The following is a 24,042-nucleotide window of genomic DNA, read 5'->3' on the forward strand; positions in this document are numbered from 1 at the left end:
GACTTGTTGTGTAAACATCTAGCACTCGGATATTTATTTTGAACTTATTATGTGACATAGAAATTGAGATAATTATAAATAAAATTGTAAAATATCAGGAAAACATAACTAAAAACACGCCCGACAAAGGAAAAATAACCTCCCGCTCACAAGCACTATAACCAAGACACTAATGGTGTCTTCACATCTCTAGACAAATCCCCAATAGTACTGCAAAGACAATCGAATAATTTCTCAGCAAACTCCGTCCTCTCGACTCCTCCCTCACGATACAAGAAACAGACCTCAGTGTTACTCGAGTCTTGTGGCGTGGTAACAACGCTAAAGTCGGCAGTGTCTTCCTGGGAAGCTATGACACCAACCTCGTACGTGTTGTCGCCGATGTCTAGGCTCCCTGTTTGAGCCATGCTCTGATGCTGAACAACAGTGGAAAATCCGTTGGCTCCATCATCATCCCAATTCGTACAGTTTCTGATGATCTCTCTGAAGCCAAGTGATTCGTGCGGTATATTGTCTACTTGCTGATGTTGAATGTGTTGAAGAAGGTCCAGCACCATCCAAGAGTCTTGGTACTGTACGCGTACAGGAACCACATTGAGACAAGGGCCGACGATGGCTTCAATTCCAGGAACATGGCATGAATTGCGCCCACTGATGAGGTGACCAAAAACAACGTCGCGCGTTCCAGTATTCTTTGCTAGAACCACGGACCAAGCCGCCTTGATAACGGTGGCGGTGGTGATGTTGACAGTCGCAAGCGAAGGCGTGGCCACAATCTTTCTCAATGCTTGAGTAGGGTTTGTTCGCATCGAACGGCATTCACGTGGGATAAGGTTTGTTGGAGCGGATCCCTCGAGAAGAGATCTCCAGTACGTGTGCTGGTCAGGATTGGCCTTGCTGAACAAACCGTGGATGTAAGTCGCGTAGGAAGGTGTTGTAGCAATCGGCTCGCCTTCGTAAGAGGCCTTCAAAGCGTTGAGGATAGCGGGGAAGCAAACGCCGTCGTAAAGGGCGTGAGACAGTCTGATGAATAGTCTGTGTCGTTCTGAGGGCTCATGTCGAGCCAAAATAAAGCGGAGTGAAGGCTTCTCAGGGCTAGGGATTTGTCGGAGGTGATCTGATTCGAGATCCAAGGTAAACTGTTCGACGTCGTCCACATCGTGGAAAATAAGCTCGGACTGGACGTGACGAAGGATGACTTGCAGGTAAGTTGCCTCGTACGGAACGAAGACGGTGCGCAAAACATCGTAGGAAGCGATGACATTGGTGATGCTCTCTTGCAGAAGAGCGACGTCTAACGGCCCTTCACCATCAAGATGGAAATAATTAAGCATCCATCGTGAATCAAGGAGGCTTCCTTCAATAGCTTGAGCCTGGAAGTCGGTTGTTGGGAGAACATCTGTGATACTCGCTCGGGAAACCCCAACAACAGGACAGACGTGCTCTCGGACGAATTGTTCAGCGTTCTGCTGAGGAAGAAGAGATAGTGGCTCATATGTATGTTCATCCACGACGATACCTTCCTTCTTTGAGCCAGAAAGGGATATGTTTCCATCGCTGGACACCATGTCTCCTTCTCTGTATGACTTATCTCTGAGACAATTCAGCAAAGTGCCAAAGGACGGGTTTTTAAAGATGTCGGCCACGGTGAGCGGCAGGTCCCGGTCTCTAGCATCGCCCACCATCGCCATTGCAATGATGGAGTCGCCGCCGTACTCGAAAAAGCTCCCGTCGTATGTGAGGTCAGTTGTTGCAACATCGAGATGTTGCTTCCATAAAGCGGACAGCTTGTTGTAGACCTGATCCTTGTCCCGGGGCAACGAACCCCAAGATGTTGCTGGCGAGAAAAGTGTAGCACCAGGTCCGGTGGAGTAGCTGCTGATTGTGGAGTTGGTTGTCTTGAACTGCTCACTTGTATCACTATGCTCAAAGGTCCATCCATGCAAATCTTGTGCGGGATTGGTGGGGAGCGACGAGTCTTGCGACACCCGTAGATGCGACAAAGCTTCCTCGCTATGATCGATCATGTCGCTTAGTACCTCCGACATGACGATGGCAAGTTCTTTGGCTTGCGAATGGGAAAGGATGTTGGTCCAATAGCGGAAGACAATGCCTTCATCGCCACGAGTGGTGTTTGCGTTGAGTGTAACGGCGTATTCGCTTGGATCAAATGCATCAACTGACTCGAACTTGAGCGCACTGAAGTCTGCGTCGCTCGATGCACCTGCATTTTGGATGGACACTGCCGTGTTGAAGAAACCTCGCTTCGATTGACCCAGTTCATGACTAACACGAGCGAGAGAGAAATGTTGATGTGGGAGACTGTTGGCGTAGTCTTCTTGGGTGTCGAGGAAGAGTCTCTTGAGAAGCATACTGTGCGTAAATTGGAAGCGGAAGACAAGCATGTTGATCAATGGTCCGACAATCTCGTCAACGCCATCAATGTCAGCGTCGCGACCAGAACCCAAATACCCAAAGCAGACATCTTGGGAATTGGTGTATTTGCGAAGTACGAGTGCCCATGCCACCATGATCATGTTTGAGAATGTCACACCGGCATCCAGACCGAGTGATTGCAGTTCGGAAAATCGGTCAAAGTCGACGGCGATTGAGCCTAGACTTCGGCCTGAGATGTGATCCGAGTTCATGGCTGGGAACTCGGTGTTTCTGGCGCCGTATAGGTAGCTCTTCCAGTACATCAGACTTGAATCACTCGGTTGCTTCGTGATGTAATTGATGTACTCCTTGTATGATGGGGCCTTCGTGGGGTGCAGGTTATTGGCGTATGCGCTAGAGATGTCGCGAAGAACGATTGCCGTGGACGCACCGTCTGTGACAGCATGGTTCATCTCAAGCTTGATGAAAACCTTGCCCTGCGGTGTTTCGCATATTGTGATCTGGTAGGGAAGAATAGGCACTCCATGTCTCTTGTTGGTCTTTCCGAGCGATCTGGTGTTCAACTTGGCCATGACATCAATCTCGCGACACTTGAAGGTGGCGATTCGAGGCTTGCCAGGACGTAAAACGACCTGATCGAAGGAGCCACCACTACGAACACTCTCGATGAAGACAGTTCGAAGTGCGTCATGGCGCTCAACAACTTCCGAGCAAGCCTGAGCAAGCTTAGCAGAATCAATGGCTGAGCGGCTAGAGGCGGACACTTCGAGGACAGCGTAGAACAAGTATTGCGACGGGTCTAGGAGCTGACTGATTAGTATCCCCATTTGCATGGGCGAGCACGGATACATGTCCTCCACCTCATCAAAACGAACATGAGCGGTAGGTAGAGACTTAGTCACTAGCTTGTTAAGTTCGGCATAGTCCAGCGACATCAGTGGAAAGTCGCTAATGGTGGGACAAGATGGAGCTGTGCTGAGTTCCATTGCCATGTTGCCCAGAACCTCCTTGCAGGTGATGACCCACTGCTGGATGAGGTCTTGATGGAGCATGTTCTTGTTATACATGAAGGTAAATTGGATGCCCTCGTCTAGAATGGAGATGGAAAGCTCGAATAAAGCTAGGCGGCGAGTTTCGGGACCGACATCTGACATAGATGCCATGTCTTCGTCGCTCATGGAGAGGTTGGACAACCGCAGAATTGAATCGTCCTCGCCCGATTGTTGCGATCGGCCTAAGAAGTTAAGTAGAATCTCCATTGGCTCATGAGCGTCAAGAGACTGTTTCCCGGAATCGGTCAGGTAGCGTTGAGCGAAGTACGGGCGTCCGTTACCGGGTATGGCACGTCGCACGTCTTTGACTTTGCGAACATAGTCAATGGTGTAGGTCGGGTCGGCGTTGTGATGTGATATATCGATAGGACAAAGTGAAGTGAACCATCCAACAGTTTGAGAAAGATCAATACTGTCATCCCAAGGTTCGCGGCCGTGGCCTTCGTTGAAAAGCGTTGGGAGTTCACGGTCTGGGAAGCACTGCCCAAATGATATGAGCAGGGCCGAGATAAAGAGATCGAGAGGTTCCGTTCTGAGCGCTTGATGAGCGTCGCCCAACAGTAAAGAGACAGTGTCGACGTCCGAAAGAGAGAATGATTGCTGAGTGACCTGCGAATAGCTATTCGAGACGCCTGAGACTCCCCAATAGTCTAGATTCGCAGGTCGTACAGTGAATGGCAGTAAGTCTTCGTTTTTCTTCGCCACTGATGTCGCGTGTTCGGTCTGTGCTGCATTCCACTTGCGGAACGACAGAGGTTTCGATGACATTGAAGGAGAAGTTGAAAGCAATGTCTCGAGGTCTTGAGCGATGTTGATCCAGGATACGACGTCGACGACGAGATGGTGAGCGATCATGGAGACATGATGGTGGCCATCGGGCATTTTGAACAGGTCGACAATAAATACTGGACCGGAAATGCCGATACTCTCTTGACTGGCAGCAATTTGTCGAGCGATTTGGGAGGCGTCGCTGACCTCGTGGAAATGAAGGCCGTAGGAATCTTCAGTATCTGGAGCGACCTGCTGAGACCACTGCCCAGTAGTGGAAGACTTGTTGAAGCGCGCACGCAGCATAGGGTGTCTCTGCACCAGTGCATGAATGGCGTTGGCGAATGTGTCTTTGTCAATGGACTCTGTGATCGAAAAGAGCTGGCTTTGGTTGAAGCGATCTCCCCGGTCTTTGTCGTTACTGTTGTTGAAGAACAGCTGCTGAATCGGCGACAATGCAAATGGCCGACTGTTATCTTCTTCATATTCGGGATTGACGGTTTGTTTTCCGCGGCCTTCTTTCTCAATGAGGGTAACTAGGTCACTGATGGACTTGCCGCTCATGATGTCTCGCATGGTCAATTGAATGGAGTGGTCGCGACAACGAGACATGACTTGCATGGCCATGATGGAGTCGCCACCAAGAGAGATGAAGGAGCGACCTGACAATTTTGATTCATCTGGAATGCGAAGTACTGAAGCCCAGATCTTTCGCAGCAGTTGTCCAACGAACGTCGTGTCAGTAGCTCCGGCGTCCTGGCCAAGCTGTTGGTCTAACAAAAACTCGGGTGTCTCTGCAACCATTTCGGTGAGCCATTTCTGAGTACTGGCCCTGTCAAGTTTTCCAGATAGTAATAACGGAATAGCTTCGACCACGAGCCACGACGAAGGCATCATGTAAGGTGGGAGATTCTCGGAGAGAATCTGCTGCAAGTCAGGAAGATGTAGTCGAGCGACATCCATGTCAGATTCGGAGATTGGACTGAACTGTGAAGAGACGAGGCCCGGATTATGAGAGTCAGAATCCTTGAATGAGAGCACGGCAACCAACCGGCCTTTGAAGACCCCCGACTTTGGAAGTGCGACAAGAGCGTTGCGAAGTCGTGGGTCAGACTCAAGACAGGCCTCAATCTCGCCAAGTTCCATGCGCTGACCGTGAAGCTTGACCTGATTGTCTTTGCGACCAATGAAGGTCAAGTTTCCATCTGGGCGATACCTAACCAAGTCACCCGTTTTGTACAGACGAACGGGATTCTGGTGTTTCTTGTCGTCAAAGTGATGCATCCATGCCGGGTTCTCAATGAATGATTTTGAAGTCTTTGCACTGTCATTGAGGTAGCCTCGGGATAGGATAGGACCACTAATGAGCAGTTCACCTTCGCAGCCCACAGGAACAAGTTTGTTGTGATCTCTTGTATCGACGATCCAGGTTTGACACCCGTCCATGGCTCGGCCGATGTTGGAGTGATCCTGATCTTCCGAGACGTTGGAATTGGAGAGAGCAAACACAGTACACTCAGCAGGTCCATAACCATTGATCAGCTTGACCTTGTTAGACCACTTGCTGACGGTTTCGGAAGTCATGGCTTCGCCTCCACAAACAAGCGCTTGTAGTGTTTTGAACATGGAGGGATCCTGCATGTTGGCCAACGAGGGTGTCAAAAAGGCCCAAGTAGCCCCAAGAGTATTCATCACGCCCGGCAAATCCGTGACTCTCATTTCTTCACTAGGAACGCAGAGACAAGCACCGGTAGTTAGGGCGCCGAAAGTCTCTCCCATTGCGATGTCGAAAGCGTATGACGTGAAATGGAAGACGCTCGAGGTAGCAGACAGGTTCATATGTTTGATGTAGGCTCTGGAGCTCGCCACAAATGAGCCATGCTCAATTACGACTCCCTTGGCTTTACCAGTACTGCCAGAAGTGTATATCACGAACGCAGCATCTTTGTCTGCGACAAGTGGTAGATCTTCAGACGCGATATGGTCTTGACAAAGCTGTTTAGTAAATAGCGTCTGGTCGATCGCAATGACAGTAGGAACCACGCCGATAAAGCGATCTCGATACTCCGGCGAACACAGAGCAATAATTGCTTTGCATTCGCGGGCAATCTCTGCATGTCGGGCACGAGGGTGAGCGGGGTCCATTGGGATAATGGTACCACCAGCAAGAACCACAGCAAGCATCGCCACCGTAGTCCAAAGCGACTTGTCCATACAGCAAGGTACCATGGTTTCAGCTTTGACACCCTCTTGTATAAGGCGCTTGGCGAGATGTCCAGCGTGTTGCGCGAGGGAACCGTAGGTGAGATGACCGTCCCAGGCGCGGATACTGGTGGCATCATGGTACGTGGCTACCGACTGCCAGAACAAGCTGGGGATAGTATCGTATACTGCGTCGCAAGTCCCGTTATTCCATCCCTTGATCATCTGAAGATCTTCTTCGCTACAGAACTGAAGCTCCGCCACCTTGCGATCCGGCTCTTGTGATAGACGGCTGAGCTGATTGACAAGCGCGTCGAATTGGTGAGCAAGGCGCTCTACCTGCCAGCTTGTCATGACAGTCTCATTGTGATGGATCGTCAGCACCAAATTGTTGAGCTCAATTGAGCATTCAACAACCAGTGGGTAAGTGAAGAAGTTCTTGTGGTTCCCATTTTCTTCGAGTGGCTGCAGAAGGTCTTGATGATCTGTTGCTTCATCACTTGCCTGAATGACAAGCAGGTTCCTAAAGTCGCTAGCAACGGCGATTGAACCCCCGAGACGCTTGATGTGCTGAAGTCCGGCGTGCTGATGGGGAATGACTTCGGCTGACTTCTTGTGGAGAGAGTGAAGGAAATGGCCGACTGTAGCGCTTCGATCAATCTGGACCCTCCAAGGCACCGTGGTAAGAGTTGGACCGAGGATATCTTCGACATGTTCCAGAGCAATGTCACGACCAGACAGTGTCTCGCCGAAGCCAACATCATCCGATCCAGTATGAGCTCCCAGAAGCAGGGCCCAAGCTGCGCGGACAATTGTTGGGATGGTTATATCAGCACCAAGATCGTCTCTCCTGCACTGAATCGTGTGTTGAAGTGAAGAATAGGTCGACTCTTCGTCTGATAGAGTGGCGGTTGGAAAGTGCGATACGCCAGAAGCGTTTTGAAACGTTGCCTTCCAGAATTCATCAGACGCTTGTGCATCACTGTCAACCAGGTATCTGGCGAAGTTCGCATAAGGAACAGGTGGCGCGAGTTGTTCAGTGGTCGCCTCGTGGTAGAATTGGGAAACAAGGTTGAGGAGAGAAGGCATACTCCAGGCATCATAGAGGGCGTGATGCACCGACCAGACAAAGTACCGAAGATCAGGATCGGAAGAGTCGATGATGGCATACTTGGCTAATACCCCTCCATTTCGCTCAGGTAACTGAATGGTCTTGTCAGCGATAGCTTCAAGACTAGTGTAGTGTTCCCAATTGATCGCATGTGGCTCCAAGATAGCTTGGTAAGTCTTGAGGGATCGAGCATTCACGATGCGTGATCTCAAAATGTCGACGTGGTTGGAAGTGTTCTGCCATGCCATTTTGAGACGCTCCATGTCGATGGTTGATGGGACCTTGAAGATGTATCTGGCAACATATGCGCCGGGCTGTTGCATAGAGGCTGCTACCAGACCTTCCTGAAGAGAACTGCACGGGTACAAGTCCTGTATCTGGCTTGTAGGAACATCGCAACAATCTGCGACCTCATCGAGTAGAGAAGGAGGAGAGTCTACATCATGTAATAGTGAAAAGGGCTCGACCTCCATGACGGTAGTGTTCTCAGAGTGGCCACAGCAAGTGGCCATCTCCGACAAGGTCGGACTAGTGAGTATGTCCATAACAGTGAGAGAGATTTCCTCCATCCTGGCGGCAGAGACAACCTTCATGGCACTGATTGAATCACCACCAAGTCTGAAGAAGCTGTCATCAATGCTGATGGTGCTGGGATGAATGTTCAAGATACCGGCCCAGATCTTCTGTAGCTTTCGCTGCATCATGGTAGTTGGGGCTCGGCTGTTGCTGGCCCCAACCAGCTTGTAGCCTCCGATGTCCTGAGGCGCTATGGACTGAACGATAGTCTTCAATTTCTGGCGGTCCAGTTTTCCGGCTGAGGTCCAAGGCATCTTCGTTAATGGGACATACATAGTCGGTACCATGTGAGTTGGGAGAGCGACCCTGAGGGCTGTCTTGAGTGACTGGCCAATCTCCATGTAAGCGCTTGACATGGGTAAGAGAGGATCGCTTGTTTCCTTCAAAACTTCATGATCGTCAACAGTGAAGAAAGCAGCCAGAGTCTTGGTAGATGTCTTGCTTTGAGGCACGACCAATTCCACAGCGGATTGAACATGTGCTGGCAAGTTGGCCCTGACGTGGTGTTCGATCTCACCAAGCTCGATTCTCTGTCCATTGAGCTTGATCTGTGTGTCCTTGCGAGAGACATAGTTCAATGAACCATCCGAGTTCTGCGAAACCAAATCACCAGTCTTGTACATCCGATCGACGCGGTCGCCAGAGAGGCTCATATTCGCACGCCATGGTGGATAGTCGATGAAAGCATCTGTCGTCTTGGTTTCATTCTTCAGATAGCCCCGAGCCAGAATGGGGCCTTCTAGAAGAAGCTCTCCGATACTTCCGATTGGCATCAGGTGGTTGTGGTTGTGAGGATCGACGACCCAAGTTCGACAACCAACAGCATGACCGATGTTGGCGGGTTCTTCGTTCAAGATCACCCCGTTTTCGTCGACCTTGGTATGAGATGCAGCGATGACTGAAGCCTCACTTGGTCCATATGCATTAATAAGCGCGGCGTGCCCCAACCACTTAGTGATGTGGTCTGTTGACATTGCTTCACCGCCAGTAACGAGGACTTTGAGACCTGGGACGCTACCTGGCTTGAGCACCTTTGCCACAGATGGTGTAAGTAAGGCCCAGTTGACATCATATTTAGCCATGGTACCTGCGAGATCATTCATGCGCTCTTCATCGGACGGAACGCACACGCATCCACCCACCAAGAATGTGGTCAAGATCTCCATGATACTGGCATCAAATGTGTATGACGCAAATTGCAGGACTCGAGAGGAGCATGTCATCTTGATAGCTGCGGCATGAGCAGTGCCTCCGGTGGTAAATGCTGCATGTTCAACAATAGTGCCCTTGGGTAAACCTGTCGTTCCTGACGTGAAGATGATGTACGCTGCGTTGTTTGGCTGAACTGCGATTGAGGGCGAAGTTACTGGTAAGGCAGATAGTGTAGACATTGTCTCGTGGTCGATGGCAAGGAAAGGTACACCAATGTCAAACTTCTCTGCCAAGGACGTTGAGCAGAGTATGAGCTTAGCGCTGGTGTTTTGGACCAAGAACTCGATTCGTTCAGGCGGATGAGTGGGATCAATTGGGACAAAGGCAGCGCCAGCCTTGAGAACCGCAAGCATAGCGATGGGTGTCCATGCGGACTTTTCGAAACACAGAGGAACATACATCTCTGGTAAAATCCCAAGCGACACCAAATGATGGGCCAATCGAGAAGACAACATGTCGACCTCACTGTAGGTAAATCTTGCATCCCACGCTTCAATGGCCGGCGTATCGTGGGGGAGACTTTGGACATTTCGCTCGAATACATGATGTACGCATTGGTCCAAGAGAGTTGGCTCGGTGTTGTTCCAACGCGTCAATTGTTGCGCGCAATCGTCACTGACAATGTCGAGCTGATTTGTCGGAAGCGACAAGTCGCACGTGGCGATTGACGTAAGGATCTTGTCAAATGTAGAGGCAATAGTCTTGGCTTGGGAGTTGGATATCTTGTCTGTCCAGTAACACAGTTGTAGTTCTGCAGCTTGGTCCCAGACTTCGACGTTGACAGTCAAGTCGTACTCGTTGGGATCTTGCGCCTCCCTAACGTCGAATGATAGTGATCCATTTGCCATGGACTTGCTGATGGATCTTCGTTGGAAGGAATAGGCCGTGTTGAAAAGTGGCTCATTGAGTAAGCCTGTCACTCGTTGTATGTCGGTGAGTGAGATATTCTTGTGTCCTATCGCAGCACTGAGGTCTTGCTGAACAGCACCGAGGGCATCCCCAACCGATTGAGATGAACCAAGACGCACTCGAAGGACCAACATGTTGATAAAAACACCGATCGCGTTATCGATATTGTCAACCGGGGCATCTCGATCTGCAAGGAGATACCCAAAGCAGACATCGTCATGGCCTGTGTACGCTTGCAGGACCAATGCCCAGGCGAGCTGTATCACGTTGGATAGTGTAACACCTGCCCCGGTACAGAATGCCTGGAGATCGGCGGCGCATGAGATAGTCTGATCCAGGTACCCCAAGGCCCTAGGCAGTGTTGATTTCGATGCTAAGGGCAAGTGGCATGGTTCGGCCCCAGTCAAATACTCACGCCAGTATTCGATATCATTGGGACCCTGGCATTGTAGGTAAGAGACATAATCTCTATAGGCTGAGACAATTGTTGGGTCCAAAGATCCTTCATATGCCATTGCCAGGTCGCGGAAGAGAATTGGCATAGACGTCCCGTCGGATAAGGCGTGGCTCATTTCCAAAACGCAAGTTACCTTTCCTTCTGCACTACTAAAGATGCTGAGATGATGAGGCGGCTTGTTACTCATGATTTTTGGTTTAATGCGCTCAGTGATCATTTGGAGTTCGTCATTGTCGGCACGCTCGAAGACGGAGATGTCAGCACAGTGGTTGCGCAGAACTACTTGGTTGATGCCACCCTCTTCTAAGAGACCGTCGACAAAAGTAGTTCGAAGAGTTGAATGACGCTGTACAACGCGCTGCCAAGCATCCTTCAGGCGCTGCACATCCACTACTCGGCTTGGTTCAATGCAATTAACGCCAAATGTGACCGAGTACGAATAGAACTCGGGGTTTCTGATCTGCGCAAAGAGAATACCCATCTGAACGGGGGAGCAAGGGTAGACAGCTTCAACGTCGGCACAACAAGAGATACCTAGTTCGGCAAGTCTCGTGTCGACCTTGGAGGTAGCTCTGAAGGCAAGTGGGAGGAGAGAGGTGTCGAGATCCTGGGGTTCGGCCTTGGCCTGGGTCATTCGTTCGACAGCGGTTTGGAGAGTAGCCGAGAAATTCTTGACCCATTCTCGAATGCAGGGCTGATGCTTCATTTGTCGGCTGTAGGAAAAGCTGAAGCTCAAGTCATCTCTGCTGAAGGAAGCAGATATTTCAATGAGTGCGAGTCGGGGCACATCGGCTCCAATATCTGTCTCTGAGCCCACTGAAGCTAGTACCCCATCAGGCGACTTGAATAGAGATCCTTCCAGTTCAGTCTTCTGCCTTTGACCGAGATAGTTGAAGGCTAGTTCCGCTGGCCATTCGGCAGACTCTTTTTGGCCTGACTCCGATAGCATCTGATGCGCAAAATAAGGGCGACCATTACCAGGAATCCTCCGCCTGAAGTCTCTGACCCAGCAAATGATGTCAAGAATGTCTGGTTGCACGGGGAGGGAATCGGGTAGGTATACAGGGCAAAGGGTGGTGAACCATCCTACGGTGCGCGATAGATCCAGCTTGTTATCGGCCGGTTCTCTACCGTGTCCCTCGTTGAAGATAGTGGGCATTGAAAGCCGGTCTGGGAATGCTTGGTGAAACGAGGATAGTAGAGAGGCAAGTAATACATCGACAACATTGGTGTTGAGCGCCTCATGACAAGGCCCCAATAGCTGAAGCGACACATCTGAAGCGATCTCAATTGTCTCGGCAATGGCGTCGCCATGAATGTTGGGCACAGCCTGCATTCCCCAGTAGGCGAGATCCTGTGCAGGTGTGGGAAGGTTGTGAAAGACACGGTCGGGTGTTTGGTTGCGGGATTCTTCGAGTTGCAACGTGTTCCACGTCTGGAAGGAAAGTGGTTTGCCCAGATTGGAGGCAGATGATGATAACAATCCTTCGAGATCTTGCAAAATAATGTTCCAAGAGACGACATCGACAACAAGGTGGTGAACCGCTAAAAAGACAATTTGTTTGTCGATGTCCTCCATCTCAATACTCGCCGCTGCGAGTAATGGTCCCTGGAAGATGTTCAAAGACTTTTGAGTCTTTTCGATCAACTCAGAGACACGGCATTGATCCATACCCACGTGAGACTCAAAGGCATATGAACCAGCGATATCGCTAGTTATACGCTGGGAATAGGCCCCATCAACATCGGAGAAGCGAGCACGTAGCATGCTGTGGGTTTTGACGATAGCTTCCAGGGCGTTTGACAAATCTTGAGGTGTGATTTTCCGAGTGGTCTCGAGAACCATGCTCTGGTTGAAGTGGGTAGAGTCGGAATACATGCGCTCAAAGTAAAGCTTCTGGATGGGCGACAGAGGGAACGCTTTGTCCTCTTGTTCATCATCCTGTGTAACATCTTCTACAGCCTGAACAAACGATGCGAGCTTCACGATGGACTTGCTTTGCATGATTTGACTGACCGAGAGAGCCATGTTGGAAGATCTGCAGATCGCCACGAGCTGCATCGCCGAAATTGAGTCTCCTCCCAATTGGATAAATGATCGCGTGAACGGCACACTCTCGACCTCAATACCTAATACCTTGGCCCAAGCAGCCCTGAGCTTAGTCTCGGTCTCTGTAGCTTCTCTGTCTAGTCCAGAGGCGTAGCTCTCGTCTTGGGCGCCGATAGCCAACTGGTATTGCTCAGGCGACATTGCCTCGACCCAATTAGCAACCCGTCTCCGGTCAAGCTTACCGGATGGTAGAAGAGGAATGCGATTGACGACGATCCACATCGATGGGATCATGTACGAAGCCAATTGTCCTGTGAGACTGTCACGGACACTCGTCAATTCGGAACGAGCAAAATCAATGACAAGTTGCATCTCATCGGGTCCTCTGGAGACGAAAGTCGAATGCAGTGAGAGGACAGCGACTAGACGGCTTTTGAGCGGTCCAGTTGTTGGAATAAATGCCAGACAGGCTTGAACGATCGCATCCGTGTTCAAATGATGCTCAATCTCCGACAACTCAAGTCTTTGGCCGTTGATCTTGACTTGGTTGTCCTTTCGTCCTTGGAACTCGATAGATCCATCCTCGGTGATTTTAACAAGATCACCGGTCCTGTAAAACCTGCGCTCACTGCTCGCGGTCTCACTAGTGAACTTGCTGCACCATCGCGGGTTGGTGATGAAAGACTCTGCATTCTTCTGCGAATTCTTGAGATATCCTTGAGAAAGAATTGGACCCTCGACGAAAAGTTCACCAACGACGCCGATAGGTAACAGTCTATCGGCATTGGCAGAGTCGACGACCCAACAGAGCCCTCCTACAGCGCGACCGATATTGGCAGGGCTAGAGTCTAGCGTAACGTTAGAGTTCACTGTAGCGACCACTGAAGTTTCACTGGGTCCGTAGGCGTTCATTAGCTGAACAGATGGTGCCCAAGTTGATAGATGCGCACGAGACATTGCCTCTCCTCCAAGCACCAGCGTCTTGAGTTCGGGGACAGTAGATGGCTCAATTAGCTGAGCAACAGAGGGTGTCAACAGAGCCCAATTGACAGACATGCGACGAATGAACCCTGCGATATCTTGGCTACGTTCTTCCTCAGAAGGCACACAGACAGTTCCGCCGTGGATCAGGGTGCTAAGAGTTTCCATGATGCTTGCATCGAAAGTATGCGAGGCAAATTGTAACACCCGGGATGATTCATTCATGCCCATAGCCTTTCCGTGAGCCAGAGCTCCAGTACAAAAGGCGGAGTGATCGATGATTGTTCCCTTGGGCCGTCCGGTTGTACCAGATGTAAAGATGCAATAGGCTGGAGACTTGGTAGACACAGACAGGTCATGTTGTTGAAGCGGCATCGAGTCCTGGATGGTATCTTTGGAGACAGATATGACTTTCGCGCCCAGCTTCGTCAGGCGCTCGGCGTACTGGGGGGAAGAAAGGACGAATTCCGCCTCAACATCGGCAATGATGCCACTGATTCGGGCGTCGGGATGAGCATAGTCCAAAGGCACAAAGGCAGCACCAGACTTCAGGATAGCGAGAATTGATACAACGACCATCGATGACTTCTCCATGCAGAAAGGAACGAATGTGTTGGGGCGAACGCCAGCTTCAATCAGGGCAGATGAAAGATGTGTAGATTGAGAATCCAGGCCCTCGTATGTGAGATTCTGATCCCACGCGCAAACGGCCAACTTATCAAGCGGCTGGGCGATTCCTGATGCTTTGATCACATCGTGTACACACATGTCGCATGAGGGCACCATTTGACCATTCATCTCGGAAAGCGACTGGTAATCTCGAGTGCTTATGAGATCGAGCTCACTCAGTTTCTCATCCACCAGGTCTTTGGACGTGACGGCTGTCAGCATCAATGCGAACTGATCCATGACACGATGCATTTGTGACTCGCAAATGACGTCGGGGTCAAAGTGAACAACAGTCTCAAGCTCGCCATCTGCGACGTGACAAGACAGCATGAGCGGGTAAGAGTAGAAGTTGGTCCCAGCCATCTCGTTCGTTTGATCACACCAAAACGAGTCTGTCGACGTCCGCGGCCCATAGTTGATGGCTAGAAGATTCTGTGCACCACATGCAAAAGCGGTATCAGTGTTGATACGTTTGATGGTATGGATGCCTGCGAATTGGTGCATTCTGACTACCGCAGACTGAGCTTGAACGGAGCTAAGAAGGTCAGAGACCTTTTGTGAGCGGTCCAACGCTATCCGTGTCGGAACAGTCGACAGTGTAGCGCCTACCATCTCCTCTATTCCTTCAACAGGAACATCGCGACCTGTCATGGTTTCCCAAAAGACGACATCATCCGATGCCGCATAGGTCGACACTGTCAATGCCCAGGCGGAGCGGATCATCGTAGCTGTGGTGATTCCTAATCCAACAGACTTCATACCGTCCCTGGTATTGTCGAAACAAGTCTTGTGAATGATGAGGCCACTCGCGCTTGGCTTGTAGTCGGGATCAGGAAGCCGGGGAAAGTGTTGGGTGGAGATATCAGAGAGATATGACTCCCAGAACTTGACGTCTTGACTAGAGTCAGTCTCGTTAAGATACCGAATGAACCTGGAGTAGGTAGGTCCGCTGGCGATGGGCTCTGATGTGGAGGATTGAATGCCCTCATAGCATTGCTTGACCCTGTCCAGAATAAGAGGTAGACACCAGCCATCGTAAAGGGCATGATGGATAGTCCACACAAATGAGACATCGGAACCATCTTCAACGATAGCGTAGTCAGTCAACCTTCCACCGTTACTTGACGGAAGATGGGATCGAAGACGTTGTAAATCCGACAGGCTGCGATCTGTGGACCATTGAGGAACATCGCCTTTCACGACCACGTTCAAGATACCGTGGTCGGTTGTCTGCACAAGTCTAGTTCGTAGAGTTCCCTCGGCTTCAATCACGAGCCGCCATGCCATCTTGAAGTTGTCGAGATCTGTACCATTCGGCAAGCGAAAGACAAGCTGGGCAACGTACGCTCCCGGTTCCTTGGCTGACAGAGCCATGAGACCCTGTTGGAGAGGTGTACAAGGGTAAATGTCTTCAACGTCTCCAACCTGGATTCGAGCACAGGATCCAATCTCCTCTTTCAATGCATCCAGTGATACCACTTCAGGTAACAGTGAGAATGCATAGACAGTTGCAACGGCAGTTCTGGACAGTGGAAGTGCTGATTGGGCCATATCTAACAGAGATCCCTTCTGGAAGACACCAGTGACAGTGAGATTGATGTTCGACTTTCTCGCCAGCGTCACCAGCTGCATTGCGGCGATCGAGTCTCCACCAAGTCTAAAGAAGTGATCCTCGACTCCAATGGTATTCGCATCGACGTTCAGCACATGAGCCCACATGCTAGCCAGCTGCTTCTCCATATCGCTTGCAGGGGCTCGTCCGCTCTTCAATGCCAACTTGTAAGAGGTCATTTCTGAAGCAGGCAGTGATTGAACCATTGATCGAAGGCTACGGCGGTCCAGCTTTCCTGACGACGTCATGGGCATCTCTGAAACGGGAAGCCATACAGAAGGGATCATGTAAGCAGGAAGATTGTTCGAGAGGGCGATCTCCAGTTCCTTGGCCAGTGATCTGAACGAGTCGTCCATAGCCAACACAGTGTTCTTCTCGTTGCTGGCACTACGAACAGAGCCCAAGTCGGCACAAATGAAACTGGCCAGAGACTTTTTGCCTTCGAACTGAATGAGCTCGACAGCAGATGTCCAGTCCTGAGGAAGGTTTTGCTCAAGGTGATGTTCAATCTCCTCAAGCTCGATACGCTGACCATGAAGCTTAACCTGAGTATCCTTACGTCCAAAGTATGTAAGTGTACCATCAGAGTTATAGCGCACCAGGTCACCAGTCTTGTAGAGTTTGCGGCTCAGGTTACCCTCGCGACACATGTCTCCAAGTGAGGCTGGTGGTGCTACAAAGGACTGCGCCATCTTTTCCGGCAAGTTGAGGTAGCCACGAGAGACAATGGGACCATCAATCAGAAGCTCTCCAATGCAACCGATCGGGACAAGGCGATTATGATCAGTAGCATCGACTACCCAAGTGACACTGCCAACAGCACGGCCAATGTTGGTAGCCTTGCCCGGTTGAGCGATCTCACCGGAGTAAGTGGAGTTGACAGAACACTCGGATGGTCCATAACAACACTGCAGAGACACAAAGTCGCGCCAGATGTCAACACACTTGTGAGTCACGGCCTCGCCGCCCAGAGCCAGAGTCTTGAGGGTGGGAACGTCCAGCGGGTTGATCAGACAGGCAACTGTTGGCGTGATGTCGGCCAGTGTCACCCTGTAACGACTGATGGCCCCGGCCAGGTCATTGAACCTCTCGTGTTCTGAAGGCACGCATACGCAGCCTCCAAGAGCAAGTGTGGTGAATATCTCGGCGAGACTGTTGTCAAAGGTGTAAGAGGCGAATTGGAGCACTCTCGATTCCTCGCTATAGCCAAGCTTCGGTCCAGAGGACTTGGCGTTAGTAGCAATTCCTCGGTGTTCCAAGACAACACCTTTGGGTCGGCCAGTGCTTCCAGATGTGTAGATGACGAAGCATGCATTGTGAGGATTGATCTGGGGCAGAATTGCATTCTCTGAGATGTTTTGAAGAAGGTTTGAGTCCACCACCACTGCCTTGTCGACTATGTTGCTGAGTCGTGACGCCATTGAAGAAGACACAGCGGCGATGGAGGCACCTGTGTCCTCTGCACGGAGTCTGATCGCGGCATCTGGGTGTGCTGGATCAAGAGGAACACATACGCCACCTGCCTTCAGGACAGCCAACATAGCGACAATTGCAAAGGCAGATTTGTCGAAACAGACCAACACAAACTGCTCCAAGCCAACACCCAAGTCGGCCAGATAGTGAGCGAGTTTTGTAGAGGTAGTATCAAGCTCGGCATAGGTAAAGTCGGCATCCCACGAAGTAATCGCAGGTGCCTCAGGACGAAGGATTGCCTGCTCTTCAAACAGTCCATGTACGCAGCTTTCAACAGCCTCGGGAATGACATTATTCCACTGGGAGATTTGCTGGTGGTGTCGAGGACCAAGATGGTTGAGCTGAGCAACCGGTTTGTCGCTATGGTGCAGAATGTTGCTGAGCGCTGTGGTAAAAGCGCTCGCAACATTGGTAGCTTGTCCATCTGACATTGTATCCGACCAGTACGTCAGGTCAATCATCATGTCATTCTCGCCAGCCTCGATGTTGATAGACACATCGTACTCGTCAGGGTCATAAGTCGGGCGGACTTCTTCAAACATAACATCGGGTGCATCCTGCAGTGCGGGTGGAAGCTTTCTGTACGACAGCGCCGTGTTGAAGAGAGCAACATCGGAGAGTTTGAGCGCGTGCTGGACCTGGGCGAGCGGGATGTGGCGATGTTTCAGACTGTTGAGGAAGTCGTTCTGCACAACAGTCATCGTGTCGCCCAATGTAGTCGAATCGCTAATGTTGGCACGGCATGTAACCATGTTAATGACAGGCCCAACGACATCTTCAATGCCCTCAATTTGTGAGTCGCGGGCGGATGTAAGGTAGCCGAAACAGACTTCCTCTGACGCAGTGTACAGACGCAGCACCAAGGCCCAAGCAGCATAGATGGCGTTCACGATGGTTACTCCCCGATCGTCGCATAAGCGCTGCAGCTGAGCTAGCTCGTCGAACTCAACCCTGAAGCACTTCGACTCTCGTGTATCAACAACTTCGCCGTCATCAAGGACAGGGAAGTGGCAAGGCTCTATACCCATCAGGTATGACTTCCAATACTCTATACCATGCTGCAGACCTTGGTGTTGTAGGCTTCTGATGTATTCGCTGTATGGTGGACCTTTGTCGGGCCCAAGGATGCCAGCGTAGGCCAGTGAAAGGTCGCGGAAGAGTATAGAGAGAGACGTTCCATCCATGATGACATGGCTGATGTCCAACTTGCAGAAGACATTGCCCGACGTGGTCTTGCAGATCTCAAACACGTGTAGCAGCTGAGAGTACTCGTCGTGGTGTCTTGCTTTGTCCAAAGTCTTGATCGCCTCTTCGTCTGTTCCCAATTCAGACATAACGAGAGGGACTTTGACTTCCTTGAGCAGGACCTGATCAAATAGAGACTCGTCAAGAGTCACACTCTCCACGAAGACCGTTCTCAGCATAGGATGGTAGTCTACCATACGCTTCCAAGCATCGGCAAGCTTCGTCACATCCACTGCTCCACCACTCCGGCTCTTGACTTGATGGAGTGTGTAAGCAGCATAGGCAGCGCTGTCCTTAGTTGTGCTAACCAAGAGTCCTGATTGCATTGGAGAACAAGGGTAAATATCCTCGACTCTACCCATGTCTTCAATACCAACCTCGGGCAACTTCTCTTGCGTCAACAGGCGAAGACGGTCGTAAGTCAGGGAAACCAGTGGGAAGTCACTCAATGTTGGCTCCGGTGACATGACAGCAAGGGACTCAACCAAAAGGCTGAGGTTCTGCTCGCATGAAGCAATCCACTGGCGGATCTTGGGTTGATGTTTCATATTCTGGTTGAACAAGAATGAAAACCGCAGAGTTCCCTTGGTGATAACAGCGGAAACCTCAAAGAGGGAAATGCAAGTCGCTAGAGACCCGACGTCAGCGCCATCGGTAGCGCTGCTGACTTCTCCTGCGATGCCCTTGACAGGGATAAATAGAGCACCCTCGCGCTCAAGTTGCTGGTATTGACCAAGATAATTGAACGTGATCTCCAATGGCCAGTGACGAGCAAAGGCCTTCTCGCCGCTCTCTGTCAACCAGCGACTAGCAAAGTATGGCCTTCCGTTGTCGGGGACCTTGCGTCGACCATCCTTCACCATCTTGATGGTGTCAATGAGAGTGGATGTCGCATCAGAGTCAGCAAAGACTGGGTAAATGGTTGTGAACCATCCCACCACGTTGGACAGGTCAATTGAAGGGTCCCAAGACTCTCGGCCGTGCCCTTCAGCAAAGATGGCTGGTGTTTGGCGATCGGTGAATGTCTGGCCGAACGAGTAGACCATAGCCGCCATGAGAACGTCCGGGATCTCAGTGCGTAAGGCATCGTGGCACTTGGATAATAAGAGAGACGTCTGTGCAGATCCAACTTCGAATCCTTCGTGGACCATCTGACCATAAATATTGGGTGTGTCCTCCATTCCCCAATAGGTAGGGTCTCCATCGGGGATTCCATGGATTGGAAGTGCTTGTTCTGGTGTCTGAGCACTGGCATGCTCTCGTTGCATCTGGCACCAAGTCTGGAAAGGCAAGGGTCTATCCATATCGGGTTTTAGTTCAGGTCGCAGCAATAGCTCCTCCAACTCTTGAAGGACAATTCTCCAAGAGACAAGGTCTATGACCAGATGATGAGCGACAACGAACAAGCGTTGGTCTTGGCCTTCTTCATCAAGAAGGTCAGCGGCGAGAAGTGGGCCGTTGGCATAGTCAAGACATGTCTGACTGTCGATAAGAGCATGGCTGAGCTCTTCATTTGATGATAATTGAATGGATCTCAAACGGTAAGAGCTCTCAACCTTGTCGGTGACTCGCTGTTGCCACCTGCCAGTATCATCGCGACTGAATCTAGCGCGAAGCATTGAGTGCTTCCGTATGACAACCTCAATAGCTCTGCGCATAGCGGATTCATCAATTCGCCGGCTCACGCGAAGCAGGAAGCTCTGATTGTAATGGCCCTGGTCATGATTGGATCTGGAGAAATAGAGCCTCTGGATAGGTGAGAGCTCAAATGGCGTTTCGGTGGTCTCTTGGAGTAGCATTGGCTTCTCAATTTCCTTCACATGTCTTGCAAGGGCGCTGATGGACTTGCAACTAATGATGTGCGAGACCGTCAATCCGAGGCCGCGCTTCTTGCACTCGCTCATAACTTGCATGGCTGAGATGGAGTCACCACCGACACTCAAGAAAGATTGGCTGAGGCCAAGTTGTTCAGGTTTGAGATTGAGAACATGAGTCCAGATGTTGTGTAGCTGGGATTCTGTGCCATTCGAGAATGTCAGACTCTCCGAAGGGTCACCAACAGCCACAGGGTTGAGTTTGCGGTAGGTTTCCTCGGTCATGTCCTCCACCCACTTCCCTGTCTGCTTGCGATCAAGCTTCCCTGATTGTAGACGAGGAATGAACTCGACCGCAAGCCACATAGAAGGAACCATGTATGAAGGCAGCCTTTCAGTGAGAAGCTGCTTTGTCTCTTCAACCTTGGCAATCGCGACCTGCTCCAGAGGTCCATCGATCAGCTGGTAAGGCCGACCATTCGGGACTAAATCATGGCCAGAAGCATCACTCAGCTGAACAATAGCCAGTAGTCTACCTTCGCAGAATCCTGCCTTGGGTAAAACTACCATGCCATGCTTGATGTTAATACCAACGTTGATGTGGTACTCGATCTCGCCCAGCTCAATTCGCTGTCCATGGAACTTGATCTGTGCATCTTTCCTTCCAGCGATATGAAAGGAGCTGTCGTAGTTGTATCTGACAAGGTCGCCTGTCTTGTACATCCTTCTCGGACTGCTATGGTGTGGCTGATTGAGAGCCCATTCAGGATCAACGATGAAAGCCTCACTTGTCTTCTCGGGCTCTTTGTAGTACTCCCGAGCAAGGGTGTGGCTTTCGATAACAAGTTCTCCAACGGCTCCAACTGGCATAAGACGGTTGTGGTTGTATCGGTCAACAACCCAGCAATGGATGCCAACTTGGTGACCAATGTTCAATGGGTTCTTGCCTTCTCTCATGCCTCGATGAACGTGTGAGACAACGGATGTTTCAGCAGGACCATAACAGTTGATGAGATTGATATGCGACCATGATCGGATAACAGCTTGTGTCATGGCTTCTCCGCCAGTGACAAGAGTCTTTAATGATGGGACATTGTCAGGGTTGATGAACTTGACAAATGTGGGTGTTAACAACGCCCAGTTGACTCGAAGCTGTGTAATAGCCTCTTCAATGGCGTTCAGTCGTGCCTCCTCGCTAGGTATGCAAACACAGCCACCCAGAATCAAGCACGTTAGGATTTCAGTAATGCTCACATCAAATGTCGATGCGGCGAAATGAAGTGATCGTGTGTTGTTGTCCATCATCATCGCAGGTCCGTGAGCAAGCGCGCTTGATAGCAAAGCCCCATGCTGGATCAAGGCACCCTTGGGCTCTCCAGTGGTTCCAGATGTGAAGATCATGTACGCTCCGGAGCTCCACGAACCACAGTCGACTTCTCCTCTCTGTTCAGCGAGACTCTCGAATAGCTGAGCATCGACAGGAATCACCTTGGATGCTATGCTTTCAATCATTTCTTGGTGTTGGGGAGAACACAAGATAGTATCAGCATCCACCTTGCGTGTCAGATTTTGTAATCGCAACAGAGGCTGGGTGGGATCAAGTGGTACGAATATACCACCAGCTTTGAGGATAGCCAGCATGGCAACAATGGTCCACTTGGATTTGTCGAAGCAAATAGGCACGAAGGTCTCGGCTCCGACACCTAACTTCTTCAGGTGAAAGGCGAGGCGATCTGATAGAGACAGTAGCTGGGCATAGGAAAAGCTCCCATCCCAAGAACAGACTGCCTCTGCGTCAGGCCTCATTGCTCCCTGCCATGACACAGCTTGGTGAATACATTTCTGTACATTGTTCAATGGAGAGCCGTTCCAAGACAGGATCTTTAGTTCATCTTGTTCACTACAGCAATGGATAGCGGACACAGTAGTTCTCTTTTTTGAAGAAAGCTCCCTGAATATCTTGTCGTAGGTGTTGCTGATGGTCTCTGCTTGCTCTCTTGTCATGAAGGTGGAGTCCCATGACAACAAAGTCTTCATAGTGGCAGGATCCACTGACATGTGCAATTTGCACAATACATCGATCTTTCTGGCTTCATCTTCACATAAAGGCTGATTGCCCAAGTTACAGATGGAAAGTGTGGTGTTGAAAAGTGTCTCAGCTTTGGTCTCTGGTATCATCACCGAGACGAAAGCATTCTCATCAAGATTTTCTTGAACGCTGTGATCGGCAGTGACCTGCACCTGCATGGCAGATGCGACACCGCCTGTGCGTTCCGATCCAGCAGTGACCATGTGCTCACTCCGAAACCCGAAGCAGACATTGTCAAGTCCGGTGAAACGTTCCAGGAGGATGGCCCATGCCAAGCAGAACATGTTACACGGCTTGGCCAGATCTTGATTGAAGTCATGTCCCAGACGGCTGGAATAGCTGGAGATCATCGTCTGAATTTCCTCCTTGATCTCGGACGCTGGGAAGATGGTTGGCTCCATATCTGGCATTGCCTGACTTGCAGAGTCGGCACAGCAGCAGCAGGTAGCTGGGGCCATTGTGCAGGATGATATTGACTGGGAATATGATATAGATTTCTTTCAAAGTAGTATAACACGAAACTATATGTTCGAATTATTCGTCGTCGTGATACAGTTCGGTTCGATGTTGTACTTTGCAAAAAAGAACGGCGGAACGCAGTTCGAACGGACGACAAGCCCGATATATCCTTGCTACAGATGGCTAGTCATACGGAAAACATTCACAATTCGAGAACAGAGCCCAGGGTACAATGGAAGAGGTCGCTCCGAAGACCTACCTTGGCTTTTCAGCTGGCTAGAACCTTGCCTTGCATCCAGTTTCATTACACGAGTGGCGTATCCACGGGAGTGACAGTGCCGTGGTCTGTCTGCTACAAGAGTTCCTGGAAATTATCTCTCCTCTTCCTCTTGCGCTGAGGCAACGTCTTTTCTCCACTCACGATCCACTCCTTTTCATGTACGACAGTATCATAGACGAACGGTGTGAGCCAACCAGGGTGAGTTTGTTTCATTACTTTTGTTTTGCGTACCTCGTTCATAACATCCTGGCCCTGCAACTCCCAGGCCAGCCACCAGTTCCCTGGTATCACATCATGTATCTCTAGGATAATAAAATTGAACTGCAGTACCCACTGTGATACAGACATCAGCTGAGCATATAGTGTGATATGTGTATTTTTAAACAATTTTTGTTTATTTTCAAAGTTGGCGAAGTATTCACTTCTCATATTTCTTGAGTGCGGATCTTACTAAAGTCTTCCGTTGCCAAGTGATTCATGCAGCCACGCCGTTTTGCCATGTTTTCCCTAAAGCTTTAAATCTGCATCGAGTCCTACGCCAATGTCGTCACTATGTGTTGAGGCTGCGACTATGCACTTTGGAGTTAGCTCAACAAAACAAGTATTTCATAACCGGTGAGCAATGGTAGGGCAGACTTTTCACTAGACCAGAACCAGCTGATCAACCCTGATTGGAATCATATCAT

At 50.4% G+C, this 24,042-nt stretch overlaps 1 protein-coding gene across 1 annotated transcript; it reads right to left on the minus strand.

Moving 5' to 3' along the window:
• Window positions 1-67: 67 nt before the first annotated feature.
• FGSG_02315 (uncharacterized protein) lies at window positions 68-23,075 on the minus strand (the record flags this gene model as incomplete). The annotated part of the gene is made up of 1 exon (XM_011319922.1): window positions 68-23,075. The coding sequence occupies one exon, from the start codon at window positions 23,073-23,075 to the stop codon at window positions 156-158; it is 22,920 nt and encodes a 7,639-aa protein (XP_011318224.1). The 3' UTR covers window positions 68-155.
• Window positions 23,076-24,042: the final 967 nt, after the last annotated feature.

The sequence above is a fragment of the Fusarium graminearum genome, chromosome 1, assembly GCF_000240135.3.
Source record: "Fusarium graminearum PH-1 chromosome 1, whole genome shotgun sequence".
NCBI lineage: Eukaryota > Fungi > Ascomycota > Sordariomycetes > Hypocreales > Nectriaceae > Fusarium > Fusarium graminearum.